General features: G+C 43.5%; 1 protein-coding gene across 2 annotated transcripts in view; it reads left to right on the top strand.

Moving 5' to 3' along the window:
• CILK1 (ciliogenesis associated kinase 1) overlaps nt 1–23,199 on the top strand; it is a 46,691-nt gene extending 23,492 nt beyond the window's left edge. For both annotated transcript variants that reach the window (XM_027959201.3, XM_060403711.1), the window contains exons 5-14: nt 951–1,030; nt 7,623–7,755; nt 8,582–8,753; nt 9,177–9,344; nt 11,585–11,896; nt 12,966–13,156; nt 13,269–13,417; nt 15,595–15,723; nt 18,732–18,854; nt 19,623–23,199. In XM_027959201.3, coding sequence (XP_027815002.1) covers nt 951–1,030; nt 7,623–7,755; nt 8,582–8,753; nt 9,177–9,344; nt 11,585–11,896; nt 12,966–13,156; nt 13,269–13,417; nt 15,595–15,723; nt 18,732–18,854; nt 19,623–19,777 — 1,612 coding nt within the window. In that variant the 3' untranslated portion in view covers nt 19,778–23,199. The remainder of the gene's footprint in view (nt 1–950; nt 1,031–7,622; nt 7,756–8,581; nt 8,754–9,176; nt 9,345–11,584; nt 11,897–12,965; nt 13,157–13,268; nt 13,418–15,594; nt 15,724–18,731; nt 18,855–19,622) is intronic.
• The last annotated feature ends 783 nt before the right edge of the window (nt 23,200–23,982 follow it).

The following is a 23,982-nucleotide window of genomic DNA, read 5'->3' as shown; positions in this document are numbered from 1 at the left end:
TTTTCCTTCTTCTTTTGTTTATTGTGGGCATGCTGCTTGAGCTTGGCTGTTTAAAGCTGCCAGGAGATGAGGGGCCCCCACCTGCAGTCCTGCTTGGGAGGCCCTGGGATAGCTGGGGAGAAAACTGCTTTCAGAGTAGTCATTATGAATATCTTAATGGGTGATTTATCCAAACAGACTCAGAGGTTTTGCAGATAACTCTGCGGGTCTCCTTTCCACGGGATAGTGTGGGCTGAGTGACTACAGGTGAAAAGTGCAGCACATTCATTCATTCTGAGCCATCCGCCGGATACTTCCAGGCCCCTTACAGTGCCTGTCTTGCTACAGTGCTCAGGGCTCGCATGCTGGGAAGACAAAGACACAAATAAAAAATTTACCTGCAATGGTCATTTTGAACTTTAAAAGTGAACCGTGTGGAACCTGTTGGGCACGTTTTCTTGGTAGCAGGTGAATGCCATTTGGAGCATCCCTCTGAGTAATTTCAGTGAACAAATATCATTTTCATTGTCAGGAATAGCAGTGAAGCTGTATGGCCTGCACAACCAAGGGAAAATGTCACTATTCACTGCATCTCCTAAGACCTTCAAGTGAAACACCTCAGATCTTCCCCATCAAAAATTTGTTACGCTTTAATTATATTATGGAGAGAGGCGATTTTTTGTAAGATATATTGGAAGGAATTTTTCTAGGTTTATTATTAAATGTTTGATCGTTTCTTCTTTGTAACATAACTGGATATATTTGGTACTTATAAGGTATGCTCTGTTACATGGATAAACATTTGCTTTTCTTTGGTCTTTATGATCCAAGGATCTGATCAAATTAGCATGTGAGCAAGTGTTTTCTTATATTCTTTTGGTTATGCTAAGAATTTGAGGACAGGGGATTTGTTTTGATAAACAAATTTCATAAATTGAGATTTATAACTTTTTTTCCTCTGCCCCACACAGAAATAAGTTGTTTCCTGAGTCTGCTATAAGAAATATCATGTATCAGATACTGCAAGGACTTGCATTTATTCACAAACACGGTAGGTGATTGGAGCATTGTGCTTTTGAATAGCAATGAAATGCTGTCCTCAGGTAGAAGGTGTAGGATGCATCAGTGTCTTTTGTAACTGACTCCCAGAAGAAGTTGAAGAGTTGTGAGGCTGATAATGGATTTTGGAATATGTTATCTTCTGTAGCTTGATTTCTGAATTTCCCTCATTATTTATCATTTTTGCATGTTCTTATTCTCTAGGCTTTAACATCAAGCTTGTTAGTTATATGTTGAAGAATTATCCCTGACCATTAACGGGCGTATTAATGAGAAGCCTCATTTAGAATTCAGATAAGCTCCGTCCACATATGATGTTTAACCCCCCTTACCTAGCACCGCTTTACTGTGGTTTCTCATTTTCTTAGTATATTTAATTTCAGCTTGTTCAGAAGGGTGCAAAGTGGTCTAATAAGATTTATGCAATCCAGGAAAATAAAATACACTTAAAATAAGCAAAGAAAAAGCAAAACAAGGCATGGATATAGCCAGGGGTGAGGTTACTCCATGAAATACATGTCAGCAAGTCTTATTTAAGTAGAAGAAGCAGGCTACAGATGTGAGTCTGTGTTTGTTAGACAATGCAGAACATGAAACATGACTAATTACAACCTACTTGGTCTCTCCAATATATAAACGGTTCAGTTGCCCAAGAGAAGCAGAGCTATTCCTGGTACTGATACCAGGGAGGTTTCTCTCATGGATCTTTACATAACGTTACCCTCACAGTAAACACAGCAATGGGTTGCATGAGATAGTTCCAGGTCATCTCCCTCAACATAGGCCAATTACATCACCTGATCAGAGAAAATGGTCCTAGTGGGGCCCAGTATGATTCACTCTAGTGATGGTCTGGTTAGTCCAGGGAGAGATTTAGAGCATCCAGAGGAATGGATGGTCACATACCCATCAGGAAATCCTCTGTCACTGCTGTTCTTAGCTGGGCTTTTGTACAGTATTGAGTAGGATTAGTAGTCATTAGTAGGCATTACTAGTCTGGGTTATTAACTGGCCACAGACCCAGCTGAGGTTGGGTTGATACCTTATGAACACAGAGCCTTGGGATGGGCATATGTGTCTACCAGGGGAGTAGGGAGTCCCTCAGGAGGCCATTTGGGGTGTCTTTGACGTCCAGACAGATGGACAGGCTGATATTACACAGGCAGAAATCTGTTCCCTCCCAGTCTAAAGGTATCACTGCCATTGCAAATACTGCACCAGCAAATGCAATATTACCGATTCATTACCCAACAAGGAAGCTGGGCAGAAGCCCGATGATGATAGCCAGTTCAGATTTGACGCAAATTGGCAGCGAGGGGAAAAGACATTGTGCCACGTGGTAAGTCTGGGACCCTTCCCAGTCTTCTCTATGACCCCTAAGCAGCACCTCACACTTGAGGTCAAACGAAACACAAACAGACAGAGGCTGTCCATCTGTGGAAGCCGTGGGTATGTGCTGAATAATTCAAGAGTGATACGCAAGCCCATGAACCAAATCTATAAAAACTCTTTGGTAAAAGGTATCATCTCTGATTCCACTGACACAGGTTGAAGGAACACTTTTGACAGAATTCCCAAGGGATGGTATGAGTTTGCAAAATGCTGAAAACTTCTGGTGTGGTGTCTTGCAGACAGATAGGAGGAGAAGGAGTACTTACTAGATTTGAGAGTTCAGGAGAAAGAAATGGTGAGAAATCAAAGGGAATCTCCAAAGAGAAGGGTCAACTAGACATATTCCAATAGGGACCCATCATAGTGTCTCAGTTACTGGGGCTCTTTGCTCAGAGGACTGCGTGGTGGGGCTGTAAGAAAGTTAACATGTGTTGGCTTTCTCTTCCTTTCCTTTTTGTTGCTTTTTGTGAGGCTTGGTTGTTGCCAGGAAGAACTTACATCCTTTTATTCAGGTCTCTACCAAATCCCATCAAATCAACACGCATATGTTCACACATACACGCACCCATATGTGCACACACATGCACACATCTGTGAGCACACATGCATTTACATATATACTCTCCCCAACACCCACCAGGGCACATATATGCACATACGCACAATGCATATTCATATCCAGTAATTTAGCATCCATAAATGATTGTGTGAAAACAGCTCTTTGGAACCTTGCATTATCAGTCTCCCTTGCATGCCTTACACACTTGGATTGTACTCGGAAATGGTGCAAGGGAAGGCTCAGTTTATGGTGGTCAGACCTCCTTTGCTCTTTTGAGGCCAGCATCATGCTTCTTCCTCAGATTCTCGTGGACACTCTCCCCCAGCTAACTGCCAGTTCTGGTTTGAGCTTAATGTTATTTCATCCATTGCCTGTTGTGTTTCCTTGCCAGGTTCTCAGGTAGAGAGAACAAATGGCGTCTTTTCCTTTCAAAGAAGAGGAAGAGGTTCAGAGAGGTTTAAAGACCTGCCAAAGGCCCCACTGCCTTAGAGCAATAGAGTGGAGACTAGTTCCCATATCTGTGTCCATTTGCCATGCTTCTCTAGAAAAACCTGCCTGCTCTCACAGAGAGCAGAGAATCGGAGGTGAAGGAAGTCGTGATGATAATTGAGGTGGGGGAACTTCCCCAGGGGTCCTGTGGTAAAGAATCCATCTGCCGATGCAGGGGACACAGTTCAATCCCTAACTTGGAAAGATTCCATATGCCACGGGGCAGCTAAGACCACGTGTCTGCTGAGCCGGCTGTCTAGAACCAGAGAAGTTACCGCAGTGAGACGCGCAAGCACCGCAGCTAGAGAGTAGCCCCTGCTCGCTGCAATTGGAGAAAGCCCACGCGCAGCAACGAAGACCCAGTGCAGCCAAAAATAAATAATAAAATCAATTAATTGATTTTTAAATTAATTAAAAATAATTGGAGGTGGGATAGATACTTATTTTGCAGGTTCTATCTCATTTTCATTCATAAATGATTTTTGAAAACTTTTGAATGGTTTTGTATGGTGTTGACTGAACTTTGGAGCTTTATACTGTTCCTTTCGTCCAGTCATGGAAAAAAAATAATTGAAAGCACTTCACAGATTTGTTCTGTGAGTTCCAGGCTCTTGCCTGCTGGCTGGTTCTCACTGTGTGAAGGTGCTGTCTGTCCCTGGGAGCAGACTCCTTGGGGAGCAGAGCACAGAGCCGCAGGTGGTTGCTATGGCCGTGTCAGTGACTACCTCCCCCTACTGGGAATGAAAACACAGTTCCATTGGTGCTGAGAGCAATGCCAAGGCATATGTACTTTGCAGAAGTTAAATAATGAATGCAAAGTGAGTTTCATCCTTGCCCTGCACTTAAAAATATCTCTGCAGGAAATCTGAAGTGCCTTAGGTGGCGTAAAGGAAAATGTTTGGCCCAAAGAGGTGGTTCTCTGCTTCGTTTTTCACCCCTGTCTTGCTGTACATAGCCTTGAGTCAGCCCTTGGCCTTTCTGTATGTTGGTATCCCTCCCGGCCTTCTTGATAAAAGCACTGCCGGTTTAAATTCAGTAATATCTGTGAAATTACAACTTCCCCAGTAGGAAAGTGCACTATAGAAATCCATAGTGTGTAAGTATTCTCTGGTTATTTTCATGTATTCCTATCAGATTCCTCATGAATAGAATGTGGAGAGGAGAAAGCCTTCTTTGTGGCTTGATGTTTTTCTTGCCCAAGGGTTGTTAGTGAAAAAGAAAGCACGACACATTTTCTGCCAGGATGAAAGAGAAAATCCCTCTGTTATTCGACTGACATGGGGTACCCTGAAATTAAATTGAAGGTCTGTTCCTGTGTTCTGAAAGCCAAACAGTTTCAAACAGGAAGATTCTGTGTGAATAGCACTTTGCTGTTTCATGATCTGTGAACAACCCAGCTATAAGGGTTTTCATTGTGAATCAGAAGTGCAGAGGAAGACGTGGGCTCATTGTTACAAGCCTGAGTGCACACATCAGCAGAACATGGATTGGGCCAGGAATCAGATCAGAGCTTAGCGCCACCTCCTCACAGGTGGTGGTGGGGGGTGGGGATGGTGCGGCACATCACCAGCTTCATGAACTTTAATTCTTTTAGCAAAAAAATGGAGCTAGGGTGTCTGCCTGCCCCCTTTGCCAGGTTGTCGAGACTATAAAATGAGAGGAGAGGTACCACAAACAATGACAAGCTCCTGCAAGGTGCTGATGTGCCAAGCACTGCACTAAACGCTCTGCAAAATATTAACACATGAATCCTGCAAAACAACCCCACAAAGTAGATGCTGTTATGTCCCCATTTTATAGGGGGCAACTCATTTGCCAGCCAGTGAACACTACTGGGATTTGAAATCAGGCAACCCAATCACTCTGCCTACTTAACTATTACGAAGCATTGCCTCTCATAGTGATCAAATAGTGATGCTTTGTTAAAATAGAGATGAAAAGTAAAGGTACCTGACACGAGGGCCTTAGACCTTTAATGAATAGAACTCATGAGTTTAAGGTTGATCATAGTTGTTGCTATTACTCAGGCCAGATATTCTACAGACATATTCACAAATGCTTCCTAGTTATAAAGGCTTATCTTCAAATACCGTATGACAGATGACATATGTCAACTGACAAATACAGTTTTCGTTAGTCATTTTTAAGAGTCTGTTTGCAATTAAACTTTTTCCCTAGCCATTTTTTCTCTGATACTTTATTTGGGGTCTGAAGTTTGATCCTTCAGGATCGAAGGAAAGCTGCTTAGAGGGAGATATGAGGAACCAGAATCTTACCCCTCCTCATTTCATTAGTGCTCACCTTCTCTGTGGAAGTAGGATTAAAGACCAGTTAGCAGGAAAGGGTAAAGCTTGCCTGGTGGGAGCAGTTTGTCGGCGTGTACCGGAGCATGACCTGGGTGGAAGCAAGTTACAGGGTCTGGAGTGCAGGAATGATGCTTGTATCTGAGTACAGTTGATGTGATAGGATGCACTGGATAAGAGAAGCTGCAGGATTGTTGAGTGAGTGTTATGGTCGGTGGCAGGGAAGGTGGCAGTGGCACCTGGATGTGGAGGACATTTCAGTGTCAGAGAAATGCCACTGAAGTTTGGAAATAACAATGTAGCCCAACTAGAGAAAAGGGCAGTCAAAGAGGAGAAACAGGGTTAATCCGGACTTGAAAGGACCAGCCCCACAAATCAAGGTTTTGCCATCTGGATTGAGAGGGACAGAACAGAGCCAGATAGTACAAGAGCTCTGACACACTGCTTGGTGGGACTGTGACTAATTCAGCCCTCATCCCCTTGTGACTCACTTTCCCCATCTGTTCGGTAAGAAAATGATGTTTGTGGTCTCTTTTTTTCATGCTTTTGATGCTCTGAGTGTTTAGGAAGAGAAACCATCATCTATAGATCGTATGTTGCAGGGGTCGTGGAGGCTTCCTGGGTGCACTGGCAAAAGATCCCATTCTCATAACTGCATGCATATTTACACATTTTTAAGTCAGAGAAAGGGCAGAAAGGACCCAAAGGAAGTATTCTGATGAAAACTGTGACCCAAGTCTGTTACTGTCTGGGGAAAGATCGATCCAACATGACTATAAGCTACCTGGATGTCGTATCAAAAGTTTGAGAATGAGAGATGATTTGGGAGAGGAGAAGAGTGGTTTGGGACAGGTTAATATGGGGGTGACATCAGCTGTTGTCCCTCCTATCAGAGATAGGTGTCTGAAGAGGGGCAGCAGGCACATTAGAGATGGAGACGTGAGCACGTGAACACGGAGGTGGTTGAGGAACAGTCAGCATGTCAGGGATGGCTCTTACTTCCTCCCATAATCTGCTACTTCGAATCCAGCTTCACAGCATTGGTTGTGATAGTAGATGACAACCCCATCAGCAGCGCTGACAGAGTTGTATTCCCTGTTTTGGTGACCCATTCAGGTTTAGACTCATGCAGAATGATGTCTGCCAGTGATACTCTCCGCAGGAGGAAGGCATGTGATGCTGATCAGTGGGTGTTTGGGTCTCTCCTGCCTGTACCCCTGAAGCCCTGCTGTAGCTGAGACAGGCTTCACACTTGATGAGTTATCTCTGCCTTTTACACTGTGGATTACAGATCTACACTGTGCTTTTTCACTGGGCAAAGTAATCAGTATTTGACATTTAAACATATTTGCAATACACATCATGATCTCAGATATGAGTAGGTCATATTCATAAATCCCTTGTTTCTTAAACAAAAACTGTGATTGTGTTTCTGCAGCAGTGTAAACTCCTAGTATCCCAGTACCATGGTTTTAATGGGTTTAATCTCAGATTCTTTCCGGCTGACTTGGGCAATGTACGCATGGTATTTTTCCCTAGAGTGACAATTTCTTTTTGCCGGGTTATCTCAGCCCATAATGGAGTTTTGGTATTTTAAAAGAAGTTTGTTCTCTTGGGGAAAAAAAAAAATTATGAAGACAACTTTGAAGGACTTGACATTTTGAATTCATCCAAGGAAAATGAATGGCCCAAAGGGCTTTGTATTATCATTATCACTGGGATGAATGTACTGAGCCTTCGGTGTCATACCAGACTATCACTGTCATGAAAAGAGCAATAAAGCTGCAAAGAGTGATGCAGACACGATCTGCCTCTGAATTCCTTTTCCACTTCCTCTGCAGGCTTTTTCCATCGGGACTTAAAGCCAGAGAACCTCCTTTGTATGGGACCCGAACTTGTGAAAATCGCAGACTTTGGACTGGCCCGAGAAATCCGATCAAGACCTCCATACACAGACTATGTATCTACCAGATGGTGAGTACACTCTTCCTCAAGAAGATTTAATTGCATTTCTTACGTTTAAAGACCATGCGATTATACTGAGGAGAGTATTAATGTCACAGATACTAACTTTCCACCAAGAGCACCATTTGAAAACACCTATGTGCAGGAATGTTGGTATTGTACAAGCTTTAAAAGCTTGTGTTGTAAATAATTTTAGAAGCAAGTCCAACAGGGAACTATATTCAGTATCTTGTAGTAAACTATAAGAGAAAAGAATCTGAAAAAGAATGTATATGTATCTGAATCACTTTGCTGTATACCAGAAACTAACATAACATTGTAAATAAACTATACTTCAATAAAAAATATTATAGGAAATCCATTATGCTTTTCTATAATCTAAATAGTCTGTATATAGAGCATCCTAAAGACTGTTTCCTAAAAGAGTTGTGTAAAAGATTCTGCAAAGGCCTGTTGGAAAATTAGCTAACTGGTGTTATTAAAACTTTCAGACCCTAAGCATTTGATTTAAGCAGTTGGCCATGACCAAGAAGAGCCTACAGATGACGAGCTCTATATTCTCTCTCGCTCACTCTCTGCCTGCTCTCTCTCACTATCTGTATTTCTCAAAGATGCTGTAGAGAAGAGACCTGTTGAGAAATGCTCAACAGAAAATTTTGTGATACAGAAGAGCCCAGCTTTATGCTGCAGCCACAGCTGTTGGCTTTACAAGTTAACACACTGCCCTGAACAAGACAGAAAACAGAAATACACAAACGCTCTCCTGGAAAGCTCGTTGTGTGTTTAGTTTTCTCCTGGCTATTGGATGGGAGCTAGCTTCTCCTCCGTCCTGCAGGTACCGGGCTCCGGAGGTGCTCCTGCGGTCCACCAGCTACAGCTCGCCCATCGACATCTGGGCCGTGGGCTGTATCATGGCAGAGGTGTACACCCTCCGGCCACTCTTCCCCGGGGCCAGTGAGATCGATACTATCTTCAAAATCTGCCAAGTTCTGGGGACACCCAAAAAGGTAAATGATGTGGGCCAAATCAGCAGCTTCCCGTGCTCCCGGCCGCCTCCCTGGGCAGCACGGCCTCATTCTGGAGTCTTCCTCGCCCTGGTAGTCTTCCGCCCCCTCCTCCTACCCTGCAGTGGCAAACTTCCTGGCTCCCTCTGCTTTTCTCCCCATGCCTCTCTGCTCTCTGCTCCCTTCTGTGCGCTCATGGCCACATCTCTTATCCATGCAGAAGTCCCCCAATGTGATCCGTAGCCCTCCTCTGCTCCTTTATAACCCCAGTCACAAATTTACACCTGCCTCTGGGATGGCCCACCATAGTGAGTAGGGATGTGGTAATGACAAGTCACCTTTCTGTTATGGGCACACGTGCCGGAATATAAAGTCCTTATTTCAGCAGTTGGCTGGGGAATGCTCTCTACCTTTTCTTTCTTTCAGACTGACTGGCCTGAAGGCTACCAACTGTCAAATGCGATGAACTTCCGCTGGCCCCAGTGTGTGCCCAATAACTTGAAAACCCTCATTCCAAATGCCAGCAGCGAAGCAGTTCAGCTCCTGAGAGACATGCTACAGTGGGATCCCAAGAAACGGCCAACAGCTAGTCAGGTTTCCTTCCATTTTCTTCTGATGCATTCGCATGAAGTTCATGTCTAATTGTGAATGATTCCTATATAGATTATGGGAAGTGCTTTATTAGGTAATACAGGTGAAAAATAGTACTGAATACCAGTAATCGTGAACTATATAAGGTGTAAAAATTCAAAATACTTTGAAACTCTTTATGTCTAAAGCAGTACAGGTTTAAACAACATAGTTCCTTTGAAAATTGCTGTACGGTTCACATCATATGTCAATAAACGTGGAAATGAAAACAGATATATCCACCTGTCTTTGGCAAATGTTTTCAAATATATTCTGAGTTAGGGTGATATGTAACAGTGTGTTTATAAGGCAGTACTGGTTGTTGAAAGGTAGTTTGAAAATATCTTGTAAGATCCATATCACTCATTTTATAGATGACAGAGGGAGAGAGCTAGGAAAATAACTGTAATTAGCATTTTATAGCACTTGACAGTTTGCAGATGCTTTTGTTTGTTTTTCTGTGATATTAATCCCATGAAGGCTCCATGAGATAGGTGTTACTGGTTTCATTCTATAAAAGAGAAAATTAAATCTCAGAAAGTTTAAGTGATTTGCAAAATTAAAAAAAAAAAAGGAAGTTAATGTGATTTGCCTTATTAACTCCACCAGTAGCTAGTACAGACAGTGTACCATCAACAACAGTTCCGTCATGTGGCTGACATGCCTTCTGGCTCCTGTTTTTCCAACCTGTCCTCCTTCAGGCCATTTTGACTGAGAGTATAAAGCACACCCAAAGGAAGCATGTGGTGCTGTGGACTTCAGCCACTCCTAGACCCCCTGCCAGCCTCTTTTTGTGTTGTACCTGGCCCCTTCTCAGCTTGTCTCATTGATAAATCCATTACCCAGAGGATGAAAAAGGAGAACAGTTGTAATCAGGTTCAACGACTTGGCTGAGCAAAAGTGACGGACGGAGTCACTTGAGGACAGGGCCCATGTGATGTTAGAATTTGAGAGAGCTGAGAGCTGACAGTTGGGGGGGACTGAGGTATGGGAGGAAAGCAGCTTTCCAATGGTTCAAAGAAGAAAGAGCCAAGAACTCTAGATGGCTCAAGAAGGTTAGAGAGTGCTCAGAAATGCACTTCTGGTGATGAAATTCACAAGTGTTTTCAGGCCACGGAAGGAAGCTGTCTGATGAACCCAGCTTTCCAAAGAATACACAGCGGCTATGAAAATAAAAAGATTCAGTAACAAGGAACCAAGAGAGAATGTTTACTTTTTAGGAATAGTATCAGAAAAGCTAAAAATACCCTGAATTCAGTTGAGACTTGCAAAAAATACCTGGGACTAAAGAGAAGACTTCCTGAGCTAGACGTCAGAGCCCAGGACCTCTGTGGGGGTGTCCATGTTATTCGCATCTATATCTGCACTTCCTTATCATCATTACAGGTGGTTATGGCTAGGTCCCAGAGTCACTGAGAAAGGTTACGTTATATTCAGTGACTTCCACTCCAAAAGACTAGGGAATATTTCAGAGAGAATTGCAAACCCCAGCACTTTACGATTTATTCCTTGGTGATGCAGAAAGCACAGTTATCTTGATGGACAAGGTTTAACTATAATATGTTTGACGCTCGTGGCATTTCTGATGTTAAAGCGGATGGACCTGCTTATTTTTATTTTTATTAAAGTATAGCTGATTTACAGTATTGTGTTAATTTCAGGTATACAGCAAAGTGATAGTTTTGCATATTTTTTTTCTCAATTCTTTTCCGTGACAGGTTGTTACAAGATACTGGAGACAGTTCCCTGTGATACACAGCAAACCTTTGTTGTCTGCTGTATTTTCTTATTTTATATTTGATTTTTCAGAGTCCTCTTGGAACATTATGTTGGCTCTCTCCATCTTATTTATCTTCTTTCTATGGAATGAAGAAATGGACTTATAATGGTGAAATATTGTATTTAAGACACAGAGCAAATAAGTTACAAAGCCAGAATATTGGCAGAAGTAGCAGAGGGCATAGCAGTGAACCTGGCTGCTTTACCCAGATAATTTTGAGTGTGGCAGCCAGTCCATACATTTTACACTATTTAGGACAAGGAGAATCGCAAGGGGTGTGACAGATTCAGGATGCTGTTTTCTAGTTGGTTTGGGCAAACTACTGCAGCAGACTGGTTAATGCGAAAGCTAGCCTGTGACCCTGAATGGTGTCAACCTTCCCAGTCAGATTATTCTTCTGAAACAGCCTCATGTGTCATTCCAGGCTCTTCGATATCCTTACTTCCAGGTGGGGCACCCCCTGGGCAGCACCGTGCAAAGCCTCCAGGAGTCAGGAAAATCTCAGAAGGACGTTCTGGAAAAGGCAGCTGCACCGCCTCACATAAAGCCGGTCCCTCCTGCCCAGCCCCCAGCCAAGCCCCACACACGCATTTCTTCCAGACAGCATCAAGCCAGCCAGCCCCCTCAGCATCTCGTGTACCCCTATAAAGCCGAGGCTCCCAGGACGGACCACCTACCAGAGGACAAGCCCAGCCCTTTGCTCTTGCCGTCACTCCACCCCAAGCATCCTCAGGCAGTAAGCAAGACAGTTCCCTCAGGAGCCCTGTCTGGCTATTCCTTTGCTGACCCCACTTCTTCTTCTTCTTTTAATAATTTTGTTGATTCATTTTGACTGTACTGGGTCTTCACTGCTTGGGTGGGCTTTTCTCTAGTTGCCGCGCATGGGCTTCTCACTGCAGTCGCTTCTCTGGCAGAGCACAGTCTCTAGGCACATCGGCTCAGTAGTTGCAGCTCCCAGGCTCTAGAGCTCAGGCTCAGTAGTTGTGGCGCACGGCTTAGCTGCTCTGTGGCATGTGGGATCTTCCCAGATCAGAGACCCAACCCACGTCGCCTGCATTGGCAGGCGGATTCTTCATCATCGAGCTCCCAGGGAAGGCCCTGACCATACTTCTTGCATGCAGTATTTTCTTTTTAGCATGTAAGGTCTAATTATAATAGGTTGGTCTTTTTGATATCATGGAACTGTGGAAAGAGCCTTGGCTTTGTAGTTAAGGGTCTAAATTCAGGTTCTAGCTCTGCTTGTGAATTATGGGGGTGGTGTCTCCAGACTGTCCACTTGACCCCAACCCACCTAAAACAGCAATGTGTGTTTATAAATTTCCTATTGTAGCTAATTCGGTAGTGAAATAGGATCCAGGTCTGCTGAGAAGGCAAATAAGGTATTAATTGCATTGTTTTCTATAAAAGAGCAGGTGATTGACACTTTAGTTACATTCTCTTATATTCTATTTAGGACAGTGTCAATCATGCTAACTCTTTCAGAGATGAGCCCTGGATGAGAATCCAGCTACCTTCCTCGTATGCAAGAAGTACCCTAAATGTCCTTTTTTAAAGCGTTACTTACACAGCCTAGTGTCCCCATTGAATGGAAACTGATGTAACCTGTGCAGGATAAGTGAGAGAGGTCAGGGACTGTTTTACACCATTGCCTTTTCCAATAAGCAGTGCATATTGGGGAAGACTACACCCCAGGACCCTCCTCTACACAACCGAGGAAGTTCACAATGGGGCTTACTCATGGGTGAGCTTCACTAATGCCAAGTATCGCTTCTCCTCCCCACCTCCCCACCCCCTTGTATACACAGAAAATTCTCACTGGCCTGGAGCACAAAAATGGTGAGATCAAGCCAAAGAGTAGGAGAAGGTGGGGTCTCGTTTCCAGGTCAACGAAGGATTCCGATGACTGGGCTGACTTGGATGACTCGGACTTCAGTCCATCCTTCACCAGGATTGACCTGAAAAATAAGAAGAGACAGAGCGACGAGACGCTGTGCAGGCAAGCGTGGGCTCCCATCTGCGCACTGACTGTCTCTGGGTTTGTGAGGTTGTCTTCACATCCCATGCGCTGCCCAGCTTGTGCTGACCAGAACCTTCTTCTCCCCGTTCAGATTTGAGAGCATTCTGGACCTGAAGCCCTCGGAGCCTGTGGGCACCGGAAACAGCGCCCCCACCCAGACGTCCTATCCCCGGCGCGACACGCCCACCCTGAGGTCGGCGGCCAAGCAACACTACCTGAAGCACTCTCGGTACCTGCCTGGTAATAACACTTCCTGCCCGTGCTCTGGTCCCTGATGAGAAATCGTGTCCCCGGAATCTCGAGTTTTGCAAAGCTTCTGTTTTGGACGGTGGTGGCACCACCATAGAAATATTTGCTGGGCTTCCCCGGTGGTGCTAGTAGTAAAGAATCCGCTTGCCAGTGCAGGAGATGTAAGAGACACGGGTTCGATCCCTGGAATGGAAAAGATCCCCTGGAGGAGGGCACAGTCAACCTGGCTTCAGTATTCAGGCCTGGAGGACCCCATGGACAGAGGGGCCTGGCAGGCTATAGTCCATAGGGCCACAAAGAGATGGACACAACTGAAGCCACTTAGTACACACAGGCTTTATATTTTCTTTTTCTTTTTGGCTGCACCTCGCTGCATGTGGGATCTTAGTTCCCTGACCAGGGATGGAATCCGTGTCCTCTGCAGTGGAAACTCAGAGTCCTAACCACTAGACCGCCAGGGAAGTCCCAGGCTTCCCATTCTTTTCTTGCCTAAGATAAGAAATTTGGTAGAGGAAATGGGGTCCAGTCCGAGTGAGTGAGGAACCAGGGAGAGCCAGGCAGCTCGCCTGGGGTCTCTCCAGCCCTGAGTGCTCTCAGGAAACCAGATGGGAGCTTAGCGCCCCCATCTGGCTTAATGTACCACAGGGGTTAAGTGAAGACACTCTAGTTGGAGAGTGCCCAAGCATCTCTCCAGGTTCTCTGTATTCTAAACATATAGCATTAGCCCACTGTTCATTCACAGATTCATTCCATCAGTCAATCTGTATTGACATCATTTTGTGCCAGGCGCTGAGAATATGGTGGACAAAACAGCCAACTGGGGCCACTGGGTTGCCCATTTTCCAGGGTCTCTGTTCACATCACAGTCTATGCAGTGACTTTAGCCAGCAACCTGTAGACAGTATCCTCATCCTCATATATTCTAGTGGTGGGAGACAGACCCTGAATAAGTGGGTACGCAGTAGTTGCAGGTGGTGACAGCGGTTGTTAAGGGTGATGTAATGGTGGCAGGAGCTGGGCCCCAGAGATTAGCAGGGAACTCCATGTGCAGAGGGATGTGAGAACAGCATGCCTGGCGGAGGGAGCAGCCAGTGCAAAGGCCAGGGGGCAGGAAAGGGCTGGGCTCGTGAGAGGCCGCATGGCCCGATCACTGTCAGAGGTGGAGGATGTGTTAGGACATAGGAGGCATCTTTGGGGTCTTGTAAGAAATTTGGATCTTATTTCATGAGCAACAGGACGCTCTTGTATGGTTGTAATTGGAGGAGTGACACGGTGTTAGCAACGTCTATGTGCTGTGTGGGCGAGGGACCCACAGGTTGTCACTGTCATCCAGATGCGGGCAGTGGTGCTCAGGTTGAGGGGGTGGAGTCCCAGGGCAGGGGATGGAGGCCCGGCTGACTCACTGCTTCCCCCCTGCCTTCTGCCTTGATTGGGAACAGGCCTCCTAAATACTGCCAGACCTCGTCAGGTATGGCACTGCGGCCTTAGGAGACTGGCCTGAAGGGAGACCTATTTCTTCTTGACTCTAGAGGAAGAAGAAGGATAAAGGATGGATTCAGTCTTTCTGTTCTGAAAGATGGCAGTGATGCCCGATGGCCATGGGAAGTGGGTGGTCCGGGGGTGGGGCGGGGCAGCGGTTTGTCTTGCAGCTGAGATGAAGGCAGCCTGAGAAGTGAGGGAGTCAGTGATGGTTGTTGGTAGAGACCAGAATCAGCACAGGGATGATGGTCCATGTGAGGTGAGGGGTGGAATCTCAGAACTCAGAAAGAGGTGAGCAGAGGTCTGCAGGCATGGGGTTCTGGAGGGACAGAGAAGAACTTGGGCAGCTGATGGAAAGGCAGTGGTCTGCGAAGGTAGGTGAGTAGGAAGGCCATGGGGCACTGAAGCCCAGGAAGGCACCAGGAGGTCAAGACAGCAGATGTGGACAGATCTGTTGGTAGATGGTGAAGACACTTCTGTCAGGCCACCCGCCAGTGAGACAACCCACTCACCCCAGAGACAGCATCTTTCCTCTGCCACCTATCCAGCGGCACCATCACAGTTAGCTTTTGATTGTTGAGCCATAGGAGGTCTTTGACAAATTGGACTCTGCATTCATCTCATCTCTGGCATGTAGTACAAGACTGAATATAAATTTTGCATTTGAAAAAACATTTTTGCCCTATTAGGAATAAATATAAGAAACGGTGTACTCCCGAATCCAGGCAAGGATTTTATTCCAGCTAATCCGTGGTCCAGTTCTGGTTTGTCTGGAAAATCTTCAGGGACCGTATCAGTGATCAGCAAAATAACTTCAGGTGAGTAATGATGTTTACTCCCTAAATGATAAGAAGCAGGTTCTCCCGGTGTGGCTGGGTGAGTGCAGAGAGACAGGATGACAAGCTGTGGAACCAGGAGGGCCTCTCTGTGTGGAAACCCTGACCTTTTTTCCAGGCCTGTGCCCCTTTCTCTCACATGGTAGCAGGCCCTGGGGGCTTGACCAGCTCCCTCGGGCTCTGCCATCGGGAGTAGCAGGGGAGGACAGCAGAATTCCCTGTCTTGAGGGAAAAACAGTCTTACAGAGTCTGGTGGGCTTACCAGGTGGCACTAGTGGTAAAGAACCCACCTACCCATGCAGGAGACATAAGAGACCTGGGTCTGATCCCTGGGTCAGGAAGATCCCTTGGAGGAGGGCATGGCAACCCACTCCAGTACTTTTGCTTGGAGGATCCCCATGGATAGAGGAGCCTGGCGGGCTATAGTCGATAGGGTCACAAAGAGTCAAAGGTGACTGAAGCGACTTACATGCACACACGCACGCACAGAGTCTGGTTTCTGAGGCCCTGCTCTGTGGTCTGCACCCTCGGGGTATCACAGGGTCTGCCTTGTTCTTGTCGCTTCCATCTCACGGCTCAGCCTCAGCCCAGGGCATCGCTGGGAGGTAGACAGTTTGGAAGGCGCTGCCCACGCTTTTTTAGTAGATGAAGGAATTTCAGATGCACCTCACACAGGCAGCCCCTACCGTGTGCAGCTTCCCCTTCCACATGCCAGGTAAACCCCTGGGCTTCTCTTCTCTCTGCCTTTGTCCATTCCGTGTTCATGTATTTTAAGGAGCTTGAAAGGGAAAGAAAGAACATATCCACACCCACGTACTCACCACCCAGCGTGTAAAGTCAGACTCTGCAAACACATGATTGCCTTTCCTTTCTTTGTGGCCTTCCCCTCCACCCCCAACCCTGTCTAAATTGGGTATTTATTGTTTCCATGACTTTTTTTTTTTTAGAATACAAGAAATACCTAGCATGGTTTTGCATGTTTTAAAATTTATATGCATATAATCCTGGATCTCCACTCATGTTAATAATGCATTATAATGCATATATGCATTAATAATATATATAGCAATTATACACACATAGAATATATTTCACATTTGTGTAGGATGACATGCAATGTATATGTGTATGATACCATTTATTATTTATACTAGAATATAACTTTTTTTAAAGTTCAGGTATAGTTGCTGATCAATATTATATAAGTTACAGTTGTGTGTTATAGTCAGTCACAGTTTTTAAAGGTTATGTTCCTTTTATAATTATGAAATATTGCCTATATTCTCTGTCATGTACAATATATCCTTGTGACTTATTTTTTACTTAATAATTTATACTGCTTAATCTCCTGCCCCTCTCTTGTCCCTTTCCTCTTCCCTCTCCCCATTGGCAATGATTAGTTCTCTATATCTGTCAGTCTGCTTTTTTGTTATAGTCACTGGTTTGCTGTATTTTTTATATTCCATGTGTAAGTGATAATCATAAAGTATTTGTCTTTCTCTGACTTAGCATAATGCCCTCCAAGTCCATCCGTGTTGCCACAAATGGCAAGATTTTGTTTTGAGCGATTGAACTGAACTGAACAGAATATTCTGTGGTATATATGTACCATATCTTTATCCTTTCATCTGTTGATGGACACTTAGAACATAATTTACTCATCCGGTCTCCTCTTGGTGAACATGAAGGCTGTTAATCATTTTTACAGTTAGAAAGAGTGCTGGAGTGAACCCTGTCGCCCCCTATAGGTGTGCACTTGCGACATGATCACGTTAGGTTAAAGGCTGTGCTCATCTTTGACTTCACAGATTTTGCCCAACTGCTGTCTGGCAGGGTGCAGGAGTTGTGCTGTGTCCTTGATGCCTCTTGATACCGTCAAGATTGCAGATGTGTGCTCATCTGAGGGTGTGCAATGGCATCTTACCATGGCGTCAACCCGCATGCCCCACTGACTAACGAGGGTTGAGCATTTTCCCTTGTGTTTACTGACTCTGCCTTTTTTCTGTCTGTGATTTCCTTGTTCTGATCCTCTTTCCATTTTTCTTATTTAGTCACCAGAGTTGCAAAAGGTGCTTCAGCTGACCAACACAGCTCCTGATACATGAGCTCCAGACTGTTTTGTCCACTCTGCCTTAAGTAGTTGCCAAGAATGCTCTGTGTTGGGAAGACACAGAACAACTCTTCCTCTCATGTGCTCTTCCTAACGGGTCTAACTTCCTAATGGATCTGTGTTATTTGTATAACATCCTTCATTATTCCACATGCACCTTTAAGCCTTCGTAATAAGGCTCACTATAGATACCCATACAACATGTATTGTTTACTTGCTATGAATAAGGCTTTCCATGGACCGCCTGGAACACTAAGATGAGTAGGACCCAGTTCCTGCCCTTAAAACACTCTCAAGGCAGAAAGGACATTAAAAGTGAATGTATTTAGTGAATTTTAATAATGACTAATTTTCTGGTTCTGGACAAGAATATCTCTGGTTAGAATTACTTATAATGGCTAAACAATTAACATAACCTGTATGCTAATCGATAAGAGAAACCTATATGCTGATCAATAAGAGAATGGTTAAATGAGTTATGGTTTAACCATACTCTGAAATTCGTCCATACTAACATGGAAGGCTAACTCTTCTCTATTATTGAGTGGAAAAAAGAAAATTCCAGAACAGGTTAAACTGATTATTACAAACAGCAAGAAAATTCTAAATGTCTCCTTTTTTTAAACAAACCAACCCACCAGCCTCCTTGTGGGTACAGGCTACAGTCTCAATACTGTCTGTACACCTCACACCCCATCCTCCTGTCTTTCTAACAGTGTGGTGTGGTAGAATGTTCTGCTCCAAATTTACTCTTTATCCTAATGCTTTTCCCCTTGAAAATCAAAACCCAGTTCTCTGTTGCCCTGTGCCCTTGTCCTTTACCCTTTTTGGTGTCCTGTGTCTGTCTTTGCAGTAATGAGCGTTTTCTTTTGCAAATCAGTTGGTTCCAGCTCTACAAGTTCTAGTGGACTGGCTGGAAACTATATCCCTTCCTTTCTGAAAAAAGAAATCAGTTCTGCTCTGCAGAGGGTCCACTTGGCACCTATTCCCGACCCTTCCCCGGGTAAGTTCTATTTGGGATTATTATTATTTGTGAATTTATTCAAAAATAGTTATTAAACAAGTGCTTTGTGCCAAACGTGGTAGGCCTAGGGTCCACAAATGAAGGAGATAACAAAATTCCTTGTCCTCCTGGAACCTGTACTCCACAGACAACAAGTAAACCAAATAAGATGCTCCACAGTGCTAAGGGGAAAAGAAAGAGGGGAGCAGGGAGCACGGGGCAGGAGTGTAGGGTGCAGACGGGCATTTTACACAGGGCGGCCGAGGGAGACCTCACAGCAGAGGAGCCATTGGGTAAAGATCGACAGGAGGTGAACAAGCAAACTCTGTATTTTGGGCTGTTAGTGCATGGGCCTGCAGGCAGAACGGGCCTGGCAGATGCAAGGAAATGGCAACCCACTTACAGTATTCTTGCCTGGAAAATTCCTTGGGCAGAGGAGCCTGAGGGTCTGCAGTCCAAGGGTTTGCAAGAGTTGGACACAACTCAGCGACTAAACCACCACAAATTCCATGGGAGAGGAGCCTGGGGAGCTACTGTCCATTGAGCTGCAAAGAGCTGGACATGACTGTGCAACTGAGCACACGCAGGAATGACACTGGTGTTTCTGGCCTGACTGCTATAGGACGAGGTTGCCCTTAATTGGGAGAGCCAACTCCAAGAACGTGGCTTCTCTTGAGCTCTGCTTCTGATATTTATGTCACTGAGATGCTCTTTGCTATACTTTATGTGGACCCAATCAATCAGACCCACCTTTCTCTTTCCCTACAGGCTATTCTTCCTTGAAGGCTGTGAGACCTCACCCTGGGCGACCATTTTTCCACACCCAGCCTAGAAGCACTCCTGGGTTGCTGCCCCGGCCTCCAGCCGCCCAGCCTGTACATGGCAGGACGGACTGGATTGCTAAGTACGCGTCTCGGCGATGACTGTCACGAAATCTTTTGTAGGGAACAGTAGGACCCTGTCCCTTGGCCAGCTGGTATTCCACCTGCAAGAGACTTTCAGTTGGTGGAAAAGCAAACACTTTATAGTTATTCTTCTGAACTGAGACATTTCAATATTCTTTTTTAAAGTTTTTTTTTTAATATTGATTTGAATGCAGTACTTTTTTTTTGTACAAAGTTATTTTATTCTAAAACTGGGTCCCATTATTTTCTTAAACAGCAGCATTTTGTATATATGGATTATGTTTTAGCATTTTATACAGTCAACTTTGTAAGGAACTTTTTAAAGATTAATTGATTTTCCTTTGGGGTTCCAGATAATATTTTATACAGATTTTTAAAAATATAATAATATTGATGCAGTATTGCAACAGGGGTGCAATTTACAGCTACGCCATAAAGGGTTATTTCCTCAACGTGTGTGGATATTTGTGAAGTGGTTAAATTTTAAATGTGGCATATTCGGTACTTTAAGCTTTTCTGGACTGACGTCAGTGCTAGAAAACTGACCATCTGCCGTTTCTCAATACCGTGTTATTGGTTTGACTTTTTAATACCGCCGTGATGTTCTGAAAGTACTATTACATAATTCACTTTGTTTTCTTTTTACTCCCCAGATGAAAGAACTCTAAGTAAATATTTTTAGAAATGTTTACAACACGTTTTTTGGTGGCTGGTGATAATCCAGCTGAAACCAAGCTATGCCATCACATTCTATTTTCTTCCGTTTTTGAAGTCACTTTCTATAAGTACCCATAAAAGGGAAGCTTTTGAAGCCAAAAGGTTCTCCACATAAAGGTTAACACAGTGACTTAAACTTACATCCCTGCCAAGATGCATGACCCAAAAGTAAAGTTTCAAAGTAGCACAACCCTTAGAATGTTGCATTTAGCTCAGTTCTCCAGGCCTGGCCAGAGATAGACGATGAATAATCATTGTCTGCCCTCTGGTCCAATTATCAGGGCAATTTGGGGAGCAAGAAAAAATAGATGGCAGAGGTCCCACTGGTCTGTGAAGCCACAGTTACCATATGTCAAGTGTCCATCACGTGCCACATTTAAAGAACTCTAAACCCTTGTGTAGTTTCTTTCAACAGTGAGAACTCCATTGGGCAGAGGCTGTTCCATTGAGAGGAATGTTTACAGCAATTTTGAAAATGACAAAGCTAGTTTGGAGACAGAAAAAGGAAGTCCACTCTGATCCACCTCTGTCAGGCACACTCACCTCCACTCGTGATTATCCGAAAGACAAGAAAGAAGGTCACAGCCAGTGAATGTGACATCATCTCTAGAGTGCATAGACTCACTTTCTCCCAGGGCTCAAGTCACTTTTGTTTGGTTCTAGGATATAGCAAGTGGAGTCAATGAAATTGTCATTTTTGTAAGTTAAAATGTTAGGTGAAAATGAATATTGGTACTTTGATAGGGTTCAGCCTAATAAGTGGGTAAATTTTTGTGTTGATGTATTAATAATATGTTGCAGCCCATGGTTCCCAAAGGGCCCTCACCTAAAATCAGGAAGCAATTTGTGTTTTCAAGAATCTGACTCAAAAAGGTACTTGACCAAGCACCATGATTGCTGGGGGCATGCGAAAAGCAAATGATGGATGTGGATTTGAGAGGTCATATTTTCCTGTTAACAAACTGGCAGCAAAGCTTCAGGAAATAAATATGTATATGTAAGCACAACTTGAAGCTGAATTTATTTCTGTATTATATTCTCATTATCTCAATCAACAGAGAATGTGTTTTCAGAGATGAGTCCTTTACTATGCGGTTAATATTTATTTCCCCTTTCTGTATTAGGAATAAAAAGTAAATTAATCTGAAAGCTTACCCACCTTGCTAGAAAGCTGGTTAAAAATCATAAATACCCTCTAGAGAACCAGATGGATTATGAATGCCATATTCTTGGTCCTCTAGCTTATGTTAAGGTCATTACATTTTAATTGAAAAACCTACTTACCTGGTTACTATACATTATAGAATTGTTTTTCTATTACTTTTGTAGGGCCTCAATGCAGAAAATATTTCTCTTTTCATCCTCTTCCTCTTTCCTTTGTTTATCAGCAGACAATTTCCCTTATTCATTTGAAAGTCAAGAAGCTGACACTGCATTGAGTAAACTAGAAGGCTGAAAAACAACAAGGTCAGTTCTAAAGAACTAGCAAAATCCTCTGAAGTTCTCTTTGATTCTCACCCTGAAATGGGTAAAGGACGCATTGAGCATACTAGCTGTTTACTATAGAAAGGGAAAAGTCACCAATACTTTGTTAAGTAAAAAGAAAATACTGCCTGTTGCCTGTATTTGTAGTTATTATAAGATTATAAAATCTACTACAAGACACCAAGAGGAATGATAAGTTGAACTATACCTATCCACGACTGTACCTCATGTCAGGCATAAAGTTTTATGGGACGTCAGGAGATGGTATAGTGCCCAAGGGTTCAGTGACAGTGGTTATGCCAAAGGGTACGTGTGTGAACTGCAGGGAAAGTTGCATGAGCTAAAAGCTATTCTTCATGTGATTGTTCATTTCACAGTAAGCTGCCGTTAATTACTAAGCCCCTCACCCAGCTCATATATGATTTAAATAGGAAGAAAACCGATTTTCTCAAGCAGTTTCTTACAGATCTCTTGCTTCAAGGACCATAAACATCTAGTAAATGGATGCTGTGTCATGTTCTGGAATGATAAAAAAACACTTGACTCCAGACAAGCGATGTAAAACAGAATTGTTTTTAAGTACAAATCACCAGAACTGTTGGAGTTCACAGGCACCATGTTTTCTTACGAAGTGGCATCAAGCCATTGTTTTGTGCCATTTAGGAGAGAAAAAGAATACAGGCTGTATGTTTTAGCTCAGTGTGTGATCCAAAGCAATATGTTTATAAGAAAATGTTTGATGTACTAATTATTTTCTATCATTTAAAGCATACTGTAGCAACTTGTTTAAGATATGTGGTTAATTTTTAGAATTATTTTTACAATTTCCAACCAAAGTACTGTATTTTATATAATTTATTGTGAGGACCTTCTCATGGAAACCAACAGAAGACAAACTGGGGGGCAAATATCACATGAATCTGTATTATCAGTTTCTTACAGACACTGCTAGTGTGAATTTTAAATGGCCTGACTAGTCTTCTGAAATGTCTTCTGGACATTTCAGTACTGACAGCAATTTCGTCACTTGACTTGATTACAAGGGAGCAACTAAGAATATATTTAATTATAAAGCAAATATTCATAATGATGAGAAGATAGGAGGACCAAAAACTATTTACTCAAGCCCCTTCTGAAATAAAATGTTCCTTTTTGAATAGTTTGTCCTAAGGTGTTTAAAGACGTTAACTTTACTTAAGGAAAATTCTGCTCCAAATAAAGTTACAGTTTAAGAAAAATTGATTTGAGTGTTCTGTTTTTCTTGTTATGTTCTTCCATGAAACAATAACAGTACTATTTCCTAATTTGAAATTTTCATATTTTATAACTTCTTAACACCTATTAGAGTGTTTACTGCTATGAAATTGGGAGCATATACTTAGACCAGCAGTAGGAAGCCATATTTTGCAATGTGGAGACTATTTAAATTTAGCTTTTAGCAGATTAGGTGACTAGGAATATTTTAACAAAACAAAAAGCACATCAAAACAATTGCTTGTTACTGATGTCATCATGATAAATACCTACCTTGTATTTTTCTAGTTTTCACAATACACTCACATGTACAATATAAACATGTACAGTATATACCTTCAAACGAAGCTCATACCTTCATGAATGCCATACAGGATTCCACAGGAAATTCATTTACCAAACATTCTTTGAGTCCTTGAAAGAATTTTGAGGGAAAATGATTTACCAATCAACCTTGTATTGGTGTATCCATAGATGTGCCCTAGCCTATCAGAACACCCCCAACCTGAGTGTATCATCACCCCATTTGTCTAGTGACCCCCCGTCTCCCCTCAGCCCTCCCTCCACCTTTTCAGATGCCCCACAGATTTAAGCTCTCAGTCATCCTGCTGTCAAAGCCTGCTGTTAGAACAGCTGAGACTGAATTTAAACCATTGTGACTCTTTCTATCGTTTACTTACAAAAGCTCCTCTTAAACTGATTTTTAAAGCTTTTGATTTTTGTTAAGGCAATGTTACCTGCTACTGGGGGGAAGGGTCAAAGGCTGA

This window comes from Ovis aries, chromosome 20, assembly GCF_016772045.2.
Source record: "Ovis aries strain OAR_USU_Benz2616 breed Rambouillet chromosome 20, ARS-UI_Ramb_v3.0, whole genome shotgun sequence".
Taxonomy (NCBI): domain Eukaryota; kingdom Metazoa; phylum Chordata; class Mammalia; order Artiodactyla; family Bovidae; genus Ovis; species Ovis aries.
The sequence above is the reverse complement of the archived record's forward strand: the minus strand, read 5'-3'. Positions and strand labels throughout refer to the sequence as shown.